At 29.1% G+C, this 16158-nt stretch overlaps 2 protein-coding genes across 2 annotated transcripts; both read left to right on the forward strand.

Annotated features, from left to right (window-relative positions):
• On the forward strand, nucleotides 1-6228 carry LOC113385756 (chymotrypsin-1-like). The gene is made up of 5 exons (XM_026623594.1): nucleotides 1-101; nucleotides 1308-1429; nucleotides 1877-2028; nucleotides 5132-5366; nucleotides 5888-6228. The coding sequence occupies exons 1-5, from the start codon at nucleotides 1-3 to the stop codon at nucleotides 6226-6228; spliced, it is 951 nt and encodes a 316-aa protein (XP_026479379.1).
• A 1901-nt stretch (nucleotides 6229-8129) lies between these two features.
• Nucleotides 8130-11002, forward strand: LOC113385758 (zinc finger protein 256-like). Its single transcript, XM_026623595.1, has 2 exons — nucleotides 8130-8577; nucleotides 10767-11002. The coding sequence occupies exons 1-2, from the start codon at nucleotides 8130-8132 to the stop codon at nucleotides 11000-11002; spliced, it is 684 nt and encodes a 227-aa protein (XP_026479380.1).
• Nucleotides 11003-16158: the final 5156 nt, after the last annotated feature.

Genomic DNA, 16158 nt, shown 5'->3' on the forward strand with positions numbered 1-16158 from the left:
ATGGTCACAGGGGAAATGAAGCCAAAAAAAAAAGTTGTCGGTGGAATAAGCACAAATATTGCAAAATACCCATTTACAATATCATTACGAAGTAAAGAGGAGTAAGTATTTTTTTTTAAAATAAAATCTGATAACTTAATCTACGGCGTTTACAAGAACTATCTTGTAATTGTGAAATCAATTTTAGATTACGATACTGAAGAATATAATTTTTAAGTAGCTGTGGACCAATAATTATATAGAAGGATGGCGTTGAAAATATTTGTTATATATAAAATACCTTTTTTTAGGCAATTCTTTTATCATTTTTGGAGTAAATTTGTCCATACCCGACGAAGATCTGTTTTCATCTTTTTTATTTCACATAAGACATCATTTAGTGAAAAATGCCCTAACGGTGTTGAATGAATGGGTTGATTTACGAAATTGTTAATTAAATTATTCTGGAAAATATTTCGAGCGCTAAAATGCAACTTAATAAGATTTAATTCACATAGAACCGATTGAATTTTTATTCTGGAAAAGATGTATAAAACAAACAAATAGTCAATAAAAAAGTTAATTAGTTATTCCAATTCTGCTGATGAATATTTCTGGCAAAATACCATATCTAGGTTATATGCAGTACTCTATCTTTGTAAAAAATGTGCCCATGTGCCATGTGCCATGAACATTAGTACGGAACCCATATAATTGTACACAAAATTTGTATCTATTATTATAATCTTTATAAAATATCTGATAATACGATGTGCACATGTCTAACATTCAGTTTTGACCGCCAAATGGCATTATTTTTCACTTTTTTTATTCTACAAACAAATCACCATTTGTTCATTTCGTCAATACGAGTAAAATGTTGTTTGAATTATTTAAATCGGACGCTCCGTTATCGCAAAAACTAAAATACCAATTTTGGCACTTTTTTCCCGTATCTCCGAAACGGCTTAGACCTGCCGTTGCCAAAAACTAATCAGCACGTCTCCTTATCAGTAGGAATCAAAATCAAAATTATTCAAATCGGTTAATCCGTGTTGGCAAAATCGTTGACAAAAACTATCCGCACACACACACATACATCCATATTTTCTAAGGTATGTCAAAATGTTCAGAAACCTCTAAAACGTAAAGATGTATAAAAAATTTCATTTTCGTTTTTTGCGATTACTATAACTTACCCTACGGGAAGTTAATATTTCATTTATAAAATAAACTGATGATAAGTCTACTTAAAAAATAGACTTATCGTCAGCTTATTTTATAAATACTATAGATATAATGTTTGCATAAATAAATTGATATTATAGTCATATGTGTGGTGGAATACTAATTAAAGAAGATTGGATTTTAACAGCTGCGCACTGTTTAATGATGGCCTCCGAATGCTACATGAAGCTGAGAAAAGCTATATTTTATCAGGCACTTGCAGGTAACTAACACGATATTTCTCTAAAAACTTCAATTGGTAATGATTTTAACTGTTTACCATAAATCATTCATTTATTATTCAAAATTATAACTATTAATTTCGTTTTTGACCATAAGATTTCACTCGATAGTTAAAAGGTGTGTGATATTTTTTCTATTGATGAATTGTTTTAAATTTGTAATTTACATACTAGTATAATATACATAAAATTATCCAAATAGCATTAATAAATTCAACTACAGTGTATAATATTTTCTAAAAGTAGGACAAACTTTAATGGGTTCTTTAACTAAAGGTAGTTAACATTAACTATTGATCATGGTGTAAAATATCATTACCATACGAGCAAGTTTTAAAAAACATGTAATGTGAAACTTATTGAAGTTTATATTTATTAAAAGCACTATTTATAACATTTGCTATATTTAGATCATAATATGTTTTCAGGTACTACATTTTCTGATGATAAAACGAAAGTTGGCCAAATAAAACAATGCATTTATTTCTATACACATCCTGAATATGATCCAGAAACTCTTATGAACGATATAGGCTTGGTCCAAATAGAGAGTCCTTTCCGAACAGGAGAAAATGTACAAGTAAGATTATACATAATATATCTTTTCTAGTAAAAGCAAACAAATGTTTTATAAATAAAATAATTAATTAATGTTAATTAATTAAAAGTGTTGATAAATTAATGTTTTGTTTTAACAAAAATAGTTTTTTATAAATCTTGTAAATCGCTGAAAACTGTATTAATTTGTTTTAACATTTTTATAAATTTGAAAACTGCAATTATTTAAAAAAAAAATTAAATTTTAAGAAATCTTAATTATTTTGAATTTTAGTATATTTGATAAATCAGCTGCAAGATCAAAGAATTTTTCTGATTTTTTAAGATATGATTTTTAACTGTTTATTAAAAAAATAAAGTCTCCGCTTTTAATGAATACTAATCAATGTGAATTGCCATTGATGTCTTTCAAGAAACTTATAATTTCTATAATTGTATTAATTATACTGCAAGAAAAAGCGCTTGGGTGTACTAAAAGTGCGGCCCATTATTTTCATCTTTAATGAATTTTTATAATTAAACCACTTGTCGTAGACGCATAATATTTTAGGATCTACGACATTATCATTCGTTTTGAAAAATTATAAACTCTATCGCTATAAAAATTTATTACAATCGTAAAAAAATTATACTTACTAATAGTTATACTAATGCCAATTAACAGTCAATGAAATGCCAATGAAAGGCCAAATTTTGGCTCACATGCACACATACTTTTTCCATTTATATAGTTATTAAATCGGATTTTCTGGCAAAAACATTAACTTCTTCTTTAGGAAGTTAATGTTCATCTAAACTTCCTCAATCATTGACCAGATTTTTCACAGCACCTAATCCAAATCATAAAACAATAAGCTTGATATTTACTTCTCTACAAAAATTTGTTTTGAACAAAAAACTAAATCATCATTTAATTTAGATCCTAAACCAGTTTTGTAAACCATCTTGGACAAAATTCATGATTCTCATCCTACAACTTGTCGCAAATATTGGATTACATAATTGTCAATTGGCCTTGCAGTAAAACACTAATTAATTATAGTATCGACACAGAGAACAAATTGGCAATGCACTGAAGCAATTGAAAGACACTGTTACAAAAATTGTACGCAAAAACCAATCCACTGATGCTGAATACAAAATCAACTTTAATAAATACCTCAAAAGAAATTCTATCAAAAATCAAATTTATTTATTAAATTTTAAAATCAAATTTATTTATTTATTAAATTAAATTAGTTGTGTATGGCATCGTGCCTTAAGGCAAGGGGCCGTCCATTAATCACGTGAGGTTTTTAGGGGGAGGGGAGTTTGACAAAAAAATCACGAAATAGCACGTGGGAAAAGGAGGGGTATAGTAAGATATCTCGTGTATTTATTTTTTAACTATTGTTTTTTAAAAAGTTCAGACATTTTCAAAAAAAATTCGCAAATTGTACAATTTTTTCACGTAACTAAAAATACACGTAATGTTTGGTGAAGGAGGGGGGAGGGATAATATTAAATATCACCATGGATCACCAAGAGGGAGGGGGGATCCGAAAATCCTTAAAAACTCGCTCACGTGATTAATGAACGCCCCCCAAATGGCTGGAACTTCCCGTACCTTAATGAATTATTCGAGTAATATTAAATGTTTTCAAATAGATTATTATAAATAATGTAACTTTTATTATTCTTATTTTATAAAAATTAAATAAACAAAACTTAATCAATCGGATTTAAAATGAAAAACATTGTCAAATATTTCTAAGTATTTAATAAACTGAATTGCAAATTGAAAATTTCCCCAAAACCAACCGTTTCGTTAACACACGCAAAAAGTATTTTAAATCATTCAAATCGGATGCTTAGTTCTCTCAATTTAAATCATTCAAATCGTATGCTTAGTTCTCTCAAACATTGCCATTTTTTGCACCTTTAACTCTATATCTCCGAAACGGCTGTACCTGCTTTTTGCCAAAATCTAATCACCACTTCTCCCCATCATTACGAATCGAATGTTTTTTGGATCATTCAAATTAGTTGATCCGTTCTCTTAAAAACTAACGCTTTTAACACTTTTTGCTCCATATCTCCGAAGTCGCTGAACCTGTCTTCGATCTTTTTTGAACCATTTAAATCGGCTCATCCGTACGCCCGAAATCGACGACGAAAAATTGTCTCCACACATACATACACACATCCATTTTTTCTGAGGCCTATTACTATAATTTATCCTACGGGAAGTTAAAAATTTTTGGCAGTAATTACTGAGTGCTTCTTAAAAGTTAACATACTCGTATTGGTGCATCAATGGCGTTCAAGAAAATTGAAACATAATATTGATTGATAAATTTGAAAACATCATTTCTATCATAAAAGAAATATTCTAATAAAAGTAAACAAGATTAGCATAAAATTCCTTAGCGGGTACGAAATTACGTGTTTTCTACACGGTCAATTAGATACTGCCTCTCCTAGAGACTTTTCATAATCATCAGCATTATACGTTTTTTCTCTATATGATAAACAGCAATAAATATTTAATTTAATACTACAAAATAATTTGTTTTATTATGATAAGCATATTGTAAACCGCGTGTGTAAAATTGAAAAATATAACCAATAGTGGTTAACTTGATAAAGCAGTAAGTGATTAATAATATTAATAAATCAATAATTCACAGGCCTACAAAAAATTTATTTTGTTTGGTGCATCAAATGTTAGAGCTGATTCTTATAGTACTTTTTGCGCTGATTTCAAATTTGCAAGCCATTTTTTGTATCAGCTCTAGTTTTGAATTCGGAAAGAAGTTGCCGAAACCAGGTCCATTGTAAGTAGTTACGGAAAAGAACTTTTTACAGTGTCAACTAATGTCCCAACTAAGGCCGAATGAGTCTTGTAAGTTTGTATGTACGAGTAGACATATATCATTAAAATAACATTCTGAATAGTATTACTATTTTCTACTTTCATTCCTTATATATCATATATTTCATATCTTGAAAACTAAAGCTCATAAAAAAACCAATGTCATTTTTTAAATCAGCGCCCCAAATATACTAAAAAACAGCATTAAAATCGTTTGCACCATTTTCTTTGTTGGCCTGTGAATTAATCAAATTGTACATCTAAATTTCAGGTCGCAAAAATATCCAACTATTACGAGAAGTATGCTGGTGATGATGTGCCTGAAAATACCAATGAAATTTGTACAGTAGTTGGCTGGGGGTCTCTCGGAAAAAATGTTAAGAACCATGTGACAACGCTTCAAAAAGCCAATTTGGATGTTCTACCAATAAGAATATGTAAAGAGAAACTTAGTGAGTACATAGTTCCTGACAAGGATATGTGCTTACTATCAGCAACTGTACAAGGTAATTAATACTATGATAATTTTTCATGTTATCAAATTATTCAACTATCAACTATGAGTAACTTCCAGATGTATATAAAATATCAACTTAATCAATAAGAATTGAGATTTAGCAACTATTTCATTTTTATGATTTTTACTACCACTTTCGCACTATTTTAGGAGTTGTTGTGTACAATTTACTTTATATTGACAATTAATTATGAAGAAACGGTTCTTAGGTTTTTTATCAAAATCTAGTCAGCGTAATTTTCACTTGGAATCTTTCGAACATATCATAAATATGAAATCTGAGAGAAAAGTGATGGTTAATGAAACTTATTGTTAGTAAAAATCAAAGATGCCTTTTGAAACGGAACCTTCTAACATTCTATTTTAATCCCGGGCAAATTTTTGCACAGCAAGTACGAAATAACTTCGCTTATATAAATCATAACGTTATATACATTATGAGAATCTTATATTCACAATATTTTGTTAATAAGTGAAGTAAGTTAATAATTTTATAATTTTTTTTCCCAGGTTCTTGTTACGGGGACTCAGGTGGCCCAGTGGTTTGTGAGAGTTCTGAAGTCGAAGCGATAGTTTCAGGATCAACTGGAGACTTTGATTGTGCCATACCTCATTTGCCGTATCTCTTTGTACGAATAATGCCATATGAAAATTGGATACATAATATTATAGAAAATAAGCCCAAAATGAGCAATGATGATATACGTTATTCAAATAAAACTAAATGCACTAGCTACGATAAGGGATTTCAAGGAAAGCATGATACAATCAATGAAGGAAATAAAGGAAATCATTTCTGCAGCAACATGAATTTCGTCGTTGTTATTCTACTTTTTATTATATATTCTTAAATATTATATAATATAAGCTATCAAAAAAGCTAGATGTTATGATTAATATATTTAAATATAGTTCGAATAAAAGTTCAGTTGAATCTTTGAAGTATTTATTGGTTTTACTCAAAAATATATTCATAAAACATTTCGTCGTATTTTTTCCCAGAATTCGGTTTAGAATCTTTTATTAAGATTTTATTGTATTTTGTTAAGAGTTACATATATTTTTAACTTCCCGTAGGGTAAGTTTTTGTAATCGTCCAAAAATCGAAATTAAAATTTTTGCATTTCTCGACGTTTTGAAGGTTTCTGAACATTTTGGCATACCTCAGAAAAAATGGATGTGTGTGTGTGTATGTATGTATGTATACAATTTTTTGGGCGCACGGATCAACCGATTTGAATTGTTCAAAAAACATTCGATTCCTATTGATAGGGAGATGTGCTGATCAGTTTTTGGCAAAGGCAGGTCCAGCAGGTACGGAGATATAAAGCAAAGAGTGCAGAAAATAGAAATCGAGTTTTTGAGAGAACAGAACATCCGATTTGAATGATCTAAAAAGCATTTATAGCGGGTTGTCAACACGCATCGCGGCTCGTCAACACGCATCACATGTTACTGGACAGATTGGCCCATATAGTGACAGCACTGAGAAAAACAAAAGGAAATTCAAGTGTCAGATCGTACTTGGTTTTTGTTTCTCCCTAATAGTTTTTGCTAAAAAATGTATGATTCTTAAAACCTTTCTTTTTAATTATAAATACGAAAATACCAATAACATTTTATTAACGATTAGTATGACAACACATAGTGTCGTGGATATTAATCATATATAAAATAAACGAAATATAAATAATATTTTATGAAATTTATTATTGTCTATCATTTTGGTATTTAATATGGACCACACCTCCATACATTCAATTTGTAATGATTGGGAAAAAAGATGATTTTGCAGAAGCAGGCTCAGCCATTTCGAAGATACAGAGTTAAATGTGCACAAAATGGCAGATTTTGAAAGAACTAAGCGTCCGATTTAAATGATTCAAAGAACTTTCTGCTTGTTTTAATAAAATAATTGATTTTGGAAAAAAAATTGTTGATTTTAATTTTAATTCTGACTAAAGTTCTAATATACTTTAAACAAATAATTAAAATATAATATTTATAATAGGATAATAATTTATATATTCAGTTTATATAATTCTTATAAATATTAGACAATGTTATAGTATTTATTTATAATAGTCTATTTGAAAACATTTAATATTCCTCGAATATTTCGTTACGGTACGGGAAGTTCCAGCAATTTGCCTTAAGGCACGATGCCATACACCCCACTAGTTTTATTTGTATCAGAAAAGATTATTATTGTTTAAATAATTGTCAAAGTATTCAAAGATTATACTAATATAAATAATGTTATTGCAGTATTCGTTTTAATCAAGACCCGCTTTCTATAAAATAACTCGATATCACACGCTCCATAATTTTCACTTTATTATAATATTGCGTTTGGTCTTGCACTACGTTATTGCAGAAACTCGTTACATAAATCATAGAGTTTGGTCGAGCACCCCAAAAATAACATGTATTCATTTACAACCCTTATGCACATGCAATGCGCCGTCAATTTCCAACTGTGAACACACCCATCTTGCAAATTCGAATGGAAGCATTCCTTTTCAAAAATAACCGCACAATGCATTCATACTACATTGCCTTCACCAATTGAATCAAGCCTCTGCCAGCCAAAGTCAATCCCATTCTTTTATTTGTAACAATCCCTATCAAACCTTAAATTCCCCTACCTCTCAAAAACTATAATGGGGCATTCCTACTAAAGTGTCACTTACAAATTTCGATGATTAGTATTGATCGAGACTGCAAACGCACCGGAATATATTTTAGCGAAATGGAGATTAGATTTGAAACACCTTCGACGTGTAGTTCGAATATTTTTAGACCTTGGATTAGTAGTGACAAACAAAAAACTTGTGTAACAGTGCCAACGAAAGGTGATAACAATAGTCAAATGGTAGAATCGACATGCAAATTGACATCAAACTGTGGAAAGCCATTCTCAACTAATTTACCAAACCATGATCCTAGAACTGCAGGGTATCATACATCAGCTTTTCAGCTATGGCCTTGTCCAGAATTTTTGCCAGATCCGCATTTACCGGCTCATTATTTTGAGAACGTTCAATTGTCATATATGATTAGTCAACATCTTCAAGAGGAAAAGTTGTCGAAAGTATTTCGCGCACGAAAACAAAGACCACGAAAGTTCAAGTGCCCCCACTGCGACGTCCGCTTTTCCAATTCCGGTCAGCTTAGAGGACATGTACGAATTCATACCGGTGAGTTCAATTTTTATATATTCAAATAAAAGGACATTTTATTATTTATTTATAAATAATAAATATATAAGTGTTGGATAAAAGTTATTAGTTGGGATTCGTGCTGATTAGTGGTGTTAAAAATCGGCCAGGGCGTTTCTTCGTAATTAACAGTTATTTTTTTCTCTTGGCGATCTTGATGAATACTTTTATGATGGGGTTCATGGTCACAAAGAACATCCTAAAATATAATATCCCTGTGAAACTATACAATTTTAAAAGCTTAGCTCAATAAAGTTTGATATACCGATTGCAAAAATTTCAAAGCCGTTTGTTGGAAATCTAATTTGCGTTGATTAATTTCACGCGATCGATTGAACCATTGTTTTAGAATATGCAAAAAATTCTTTTACGTTTTCACACAAAAGCCAGAACTGATTTTGAAAATTTAAAAACTGTTCAAATGGTATCAGTTGGAGATTGTGCTTATTAGTTTTTCGCGAAGTTCGCTGGGTAGTTTTTCTCATAATTAACTAAAAAAAATTTTGGCTTTGATGAATTTAATAAATGTTTTTGTGGGGATAGAGATCCTGGTCTTAACAAACGTCCTGAAACATAATAGGCTTACGAAAAGTGGTTTAAATAAAAATTGATTTACATTTAGAATAATGAGCGTTTTTAGGAAATATACTGTGTATGTTCAAAGCACATATTAACGCATTATAATTAATACAGTCACATATATTATAAATCTTTGAAAGATATCAGTTGGAAAAAAATAGTTAAAATAGTTCCCGTACCTTAATGACATATTTGAGAAATATTAAATGTTTTCAAATAGATTATTATAATTATTTGAAGTATTATAAGTGATGTTTAGAACTTTAGCGAGAATTAGAATTAAAATCTGAATTATTTTTCGATATTCAATAATTTTTTTTAAATTAAAAAAAATTTTAAAAAAAAATCCTAAAGCAATCGTTTCGTCAACACAAGCAGAAAGTTTTTTAAATCATTGAAATATGATGCTTAGTTCTCTCAAAAACTACAATTTTTGGCACATTTAGCTTTGTATCACCACTTCTCACAATTATTACGAATCGAATGTTTTCTTGGATCATTCAAATCCGTTCTCTTAAAAACTAACATTTTTAGCACTTTTTGCTCCATATCTCCAAAGCCACTGGACCTGTCTTTGCCAAAAACTAAACAGCACATCTCCCTATCAATAGGAATCGATTGCTTTTTGAATTCTTCAAATCAGTTCATCTATACGCCCGAAATCGTCGACGGAAAATTGTCTCCACACATACACACACACATACATTTATTATGAGGTATGCAAAAATGTTCAAAAACCTCTGAAACGTGAAGATATGCAAAAAAAATGTTTTCGATTTTTGGCTCATTACTACAACTTACCCTACGGGAAGTTAATTAACTATTGATTAACATCTGGCTTTAAGACAAATGCATTGGCCTTTACTATGTATTGAATTTTTTTTAAAAAAAATATTTATTATTTATTTATTTGATATAATTCATACATACTCTCAGTCAGACAATTGTTCTGGTATGAGAGATCACAGCAATTATAACAAAAATATAATCTAAATTTTGTGTAACAGACTTACATTAAGACATCTATATATTTTTACTTATTACTATTATACACACATATATACACAGAACGCTTGCGTACATACATATGTACTAATACTTAATTGTAATTAATATTTTACAGAACAGAAGTAATATAGAATTTAAAATAAGGAATTTTATCTCATTTATTTCATTTATGTCTTATGTAATTTTTCAATTTAATTTTGAAATTGTTTAGGTCCGTCATTGTCTTTAGTTCGTCTGGTAGTTTATTGTAAAGGCTGCTTGCACTTCTCAGAGGACTTGCAAGTCCTTTTACTAGTTTTTGCATGTTTCATGTGGAAGTTTCGGTTTTGTCTCGTTTGATGGTCGTGTATATCCTGGTTTGTCTCTATTGTGGTTCAAGTTTTGATTTTGTTATTTTTTATTTTGAATATTAGTATACATTTTTCTATTTCTATTGTTTTGTGTAGTAGCATGTTTTTTGTCTTTTGTAGAAGTTCTTTTGTCGGAGTAAGGTAGGGATAATTGTAATTTAATGTAAAGAATAATCTATCAATGCAGATAATAATATTGTCAATTAAATGTCAACAATTGGCTTATTTCAGGAGAACGTCCGTTCCGTTGTGACAATTCGCAGTGCGGGAAGACCTTCACGAGAAACGAAGAATTGACGCGGCACAAAAGGATACACAGCGGGATTCGGCCGCACGCCTGCAATGTGTGTGGCAAGAAATTCGGAAGGAGAGATCATTTGAAGAAACATACCAAGATTCATATGGTTCAATTCAATAACATGATTGAATCGACTCCGATATTTGTGCCACTGTTTCCGTACATTTAAAAAAAAAAAACACATTATTAATCGTTAACAATGATTTGCGCAAGTGGAATATCTTTTCGACGTTATGATGATTATTAGAAGCAAATAAAATATATTACGGTTAGAAATAATAGCACAAGAGTAGACAGTGGTGTTATGCTAATATTTTTTTTCCGGAACGCTAAAATTAGAAAACCGGTTCAAAAACCGATTTCCATGTTTGTTCCGGTTCCTTTCGAAACGGAAAGAAATTAAAATCATTACAAATTCCATTTTGTGCACATATATGTTTGTTTATTACAATAATAGGAACGTTTAATAAAAATTAGTTAAATTATAATTTATAAAATTCACTTTCTGTATGTAGCATTTTTTTTAAGCCTTTTTTGCCGGAATGCGTTCCGGTGCGTTAAGGCTCGACAACACCACGAAGAGTAGAACGATTATGAGTTTTTGAAATAAGCACAATTGCATTTTTGTTTCTTATAATTATTATTTAGTTATTAATTTACTATCATGTACACACATTGTACAATGATCTGAAGTTTAATATCAATCTTTCTTTGATTATTTGTACGATTAGCTTTGTATAAAAACCCCACTACTGCCCAAAAAGTAACATCATTAATGAATGAAAAGAAGCAAGTATCCACTTTCTTTTTTTGAAAAAAATTTAATAGTCATTTGAACTTTTATTTATTTTCTTAAATATTTTTAATGCATTAATTTGTTATTAAGTGACTGTTATTTTATTATTTATATGTAAAATATTTTTAATTTTGTGTGAGACAAGATCATTAAAAAATAATTATTGTAAAAAAGGCAAATAATAATAATTTGAATTCAACTTGAATAGCTATTCCTCGTTTAACACACTGTTTTCGCATAAAAATATGAAATTATCCTTATTATATATTTGAATCTCACATTTATTATTTATTAACTTCCCGAAAGAGAAGTTTATGTTTTCATCAAAAAATACGATTTGCTAATTTTATGTTTTCTCGACGTTTCAAGCCATTCTGAATTGAATGAGACCAAATTTGGAAAAAGTATGTGTGTGTGTATGTATGTGAACAGATTTTTTTAATATCTATATTATTTCTTTTACAAACTTAAATATTTTTATTATAAAATTTGTTAAGAAACTTAGAATGCATTTATATTTTAAATTTCAATCAAAACAATGGTTCAACTATTAATATAATATTTATGAATGTGTATAAAAATTAATTACTTTTTTATGTTATCACGAGACTGTATTTTTCATGGACAAATAGAACAAAAGTGAATCAATAATCTAGTTATTAGAAATGTAAATAATAATACTCTTATTGATAGTGAATGCATCTCAGTAGTATTTAAGTTCAATTGTGGTATTTCATATTATTATTTATATAAAAGAAGTGAAATTAAAATTACATAATATATATAAAAAATAAATTTATTCAAGATTTTTTTGTGTTTAATTTAAGTTTACCATAATTATGCATTTTTCTAAACATTTCTACTCCTCAGTATTAATCGAACATTATTAAGAAGTCAGTATTCCCTACCCTTAAGAGTGCATGTTTTCGCCGGAAAATTCAATTTGCTGATGTTTCACGTTTGACTTCGAAATTAGAAACATTGTGTGCAAAACTTTTCGTTAACATTTTCTCTAAGAATTTTGAATCGATTTTGTAAATTCAGAAAATTTCGAAAGACATCAATTAACAATCATATTGATTAGTTTTTGGTAAGGGTTGTCCGGGTCGTTACTTCGTAATTAATTGGTAAAATGTAAAATGATTCTCTTAGGACATACACCGAGTATGTACTAGACGCGTGTTCGTACAGTTGAAAAGGAGAGTTCTTACGAATCCAAGAAGTTCATAAAATCGGATGTGGTGCTCTAATAATAAGACAAAATGCCACTGACTCCGTTTTTGATTTTTTATTTTTATATTACTTGAAAGTTAAAGCAAATATAACAAAATACAATATTTTTCTCTTGATGATAGGAATCCATATCAGACAGCTAGTAGATTCGACGTTAGAAAGGACCCTATGATCGCTGATGGGTTCTCACTGGTAAAAGTTTTCACAGGGGTTTCGAAAATTAAATAAAAGGGGGACCCACAAAATGGCAGTTCATAATATATATATATATATATATATATATATATATATATATATATATATATATACTATATGACCCGACAGACTTTGTCGTGTACCCACGTCTACAATTCAAAAGTCCCAAACTTTTTAATATCCTATCCTATACTTTTTAATATCTTATTTGATGTCTTCTGCCTTCGTGATTCATTTATGGTCTCAGAATAAGCAATATAAGAAATTCAGAAAAAATATAGTATCTGCGGTAAAAGAACATCATCACACTTGATTTTACCACACAATATAATTGCTTCAATAATTTATTCTATAATTTTCATAACCTCGTACGACATATTAGTTGCTTTTTGGCAAATATAATTTCTAAAGTACATTTTTCTTACTAATAATTGTGAATTAATTTGTAAAATGTAATTCATATGAGCACCCTTCAATCTAATTGTAAGATTAACTTGCTAAATATTCCATATCCAATGCCAAACAAATGAGTTTTTGACACATGAAACTAAATTCTTTGTATTGTTATTTACTGTAAGGTTATTGCTAATTTTGTAAAGTACACCCAAATGCAACATGCATAAGTTTAAAAAAATAATGTATATGCAATTTTGAATTTATTGCGTTATTAATTAAACTGAATTATATAATTTCATCTACCAAATATACTGTTGACTGTATCTTATATTATTTTAATTTTTGGCACATCTCAGCTGCTTTTCGGCAATTATATTGCAAACTTCACATTTATCTTGTATATTGTATTCTAATATTTTCTAGGCTCATAATTTCAGCTAAATTCAAATTTCAAGTGAATCGACATTTCTACCAGTTGACAGATCAAATGTTATCAATGTCAAACAATGATAAGTGTTTTTTTTTGTAATTTTTGCCATTTATTTCTACAGTATTACTATAGTTTTATCGTTCATTAAATCTTAAAAATTTCTTTTGACAAACTCTAAAAATAATTATCAAAATCCGAATAACCGTTTAGGAGAAGTATCAAATCATACACCCGTACAGAAGAATTTTATATATAAGATATGAATTAAATCATAAAACAGAATTCATTGTATGATTTAACTAACTTAAAGCAGATCATTAAACATTACTTACTCACAATTATATATATTCTTTCCGTGTTAGACTTTCTATTGGCTTAGTTGTTAAAACGCTTCGAATCAGACGTTGTAGTTTTGATATCCAACTCAGGCAGGCTGATGTCAAGCAGTAGTGACACAGCATTTCACTTGGCAATATAGAAGACCATATGTTTTCAAATGAAAATAGCTCTTATTCGACGTTGCTGCATCTATAAAAATTGATCAGAATTGCAGAAATTGTAATAATAATTTTTTTTAGGAAGTAAGCACAATAGCTCATAGCACTCTCAATTGCTTTGAATAATACATACAAAAATAATTTTATCACGTAAAATATATTGTATCACCAATCGATCTATATGACTGGAAATTGATGAAATAATAATGATGACAATAATAATAATGATAATAATAATAAGAATTAATAATAATTATAAAAATGGTTAAATTCAACAGTATAGTATAAGATAAGCTAACTTAGATTTATAGGGTTAGTTCTATACGTTCTGTCCTTTTGAGTCTAAAAGGATGAGTGATGTCATACAATTCTGTAGCTAATTTATTTGGATGATATGATATTTTATGTTTATAATTTTGAGGATTTTTTCTTAATATTCAGAATATAATGAAATTTTCTTAAATCTTATATATAAAAATGGAGCTCTCTTTCAAATGTCCGAATAAAACTCGGAAACGGCTGAATCGATTTGGCCAGTCTTAGTCTTGAAAAATTCGTGCCAATTCAGAGAAAGTCCAAAAGGTGAGAAATTATTTCAAATCCGCGCAGAAACTTTACATTTTTAATTTGAAAATTTTTGTAGAAGCGTAATTTAAATAAAACAATGGACGGTGGCAATTTCGTGAAATGTCAAACCCTTTTGACAGATGATGTTCAATTACGTTTAATAGGATGTTTTACGCGAATATTATTTATTTATGATAAATTTGTAGTAAGTAGTTTTGTTTGTAGTTTTATTTATATACAAAAACGTTAGTAAACGGGCCGCAAGTGTTACTAGAGACTCAAAATATAAACTTTTTTGATATGTTAATATGAAAATGCACTTTTTGGCATATTTTTCTCAAACACGGTGCTCTGAAAAATCTCATTTGTATAATTATATACTCATTGGTATTTATAAAACATTTTCTAGGTTATATTATTTTTTATTTATCTTATTTAAATTCAGAACCTAAATTTGGTATCGATCAAATGGACATTTTGTCGAATAATATTTTTCCAGTTATAATTTCCCAGAATTTATCGCAGAATAGATAGTAATATATGAAGGTCCGAGATTAAAAAGGTCCACCACCGATGTGCCAAAAATCAGTAAAGTTAAGCATTGTTTAACAACAATATTTGAAAGTAGAGGAAAAAAGATGTATAGCCAGCTACAAACTTGATTTGAAAACGATAATCTTTGAAATGGGGGAGTTAAACGGTAATCTTTGAAAATCCATAATAAAAGTATTTTCTTCCGTTGGTAGTTTTAGCATTAGTTAAAAATGTAATTATTTTGTAAAATACCTTTAAAATTATAAAAAGGCTTTAAACCTTTTGCCATCTGCCCGTTACAAGTTACCCCGCATATAGGATAAAAAGGTCTAGATAAAAAATTTTTGGAAGGCATCAAACAAGCACATTTCTACAATGATGAAGTAGAAGTCAGTTTACTGAACATAGTCCGATAATTGTTCGTTTGATATGTCTTATTTGTTGTGATATAATTGTTATGGTTTTCACAATATAGTTTATATTTGCTCAAAGTCAAATTGGACCTTTGTGTCTCTCCCTGTTCTACATAAATACTTCTTATTAAATTTACTTTAATTCATCGAATGTAACTTGAAACTTTTCAAAAAGCAGGTCAAAGAAGAAATACTTAATTCATTTTTTATCTCTCCTCGCAAAAATTTGAAAATTTTGTATAAGCTCAGTAGTATTATTTACAA

The sequence above is a fragment of the Ctenocephalides felis genome, unplaced genomic scaffold, assembly GCF_003426905.1.
Source record: "Ctenocephalides felis isolate EL2017-DRISC unplaced genomic scaffold, ASM342690v1 CF-g0.4_SCAFFOLD_03571, whole genome shotgun sequence".
Classification (NCBI taxonomy): domain Eukaryota; kingdom Metazoa; phylum Arthropoda; class Insecta; order Siphonaptera; family Pulicidae; genus Ctenocephalides; species Ctenocephalides felis.

Excerpts from the sequence above, each read along its gene's own strand:
- LOC113385756 (XM_026623594.1), top strand. The coding sequence starts at position 1 with ATGGTCACAGGGGAAATGAAGCCAAAAAAAAAAGTTGTCGGTGGAATA. Across the intron at positions 1,430-1,876 it reads ATTTTATCAGGCACTTGCAG|GTACTACATTTTCTGATGAT; the intron begins GTAACTAACACG and ends ATATGTTTTCAG. Across the intron at positions 2,029-5,131 it reads GAACAGGAGAAAATGTACAA|GTCGCAAAAATATCCAACTA; the intron begins GTAAGATTATAC and ends TCTAAATTTCAG.
- LOC113385758 (XM_026623595.1), top strand. The coding sequence starts at position 8,130 with ATGGAGATTAGATTTGAAACACCTTCGACGTGTAGTTCGAATATTTTT. Across the intron at positions 8,578-10,766 it reads ACATGTACGAATTCATACCG|GAGAACGTCCGTTCCGTTGT; the intron begins GTGAGTTCAATT and ends GGCTTATTTCAG.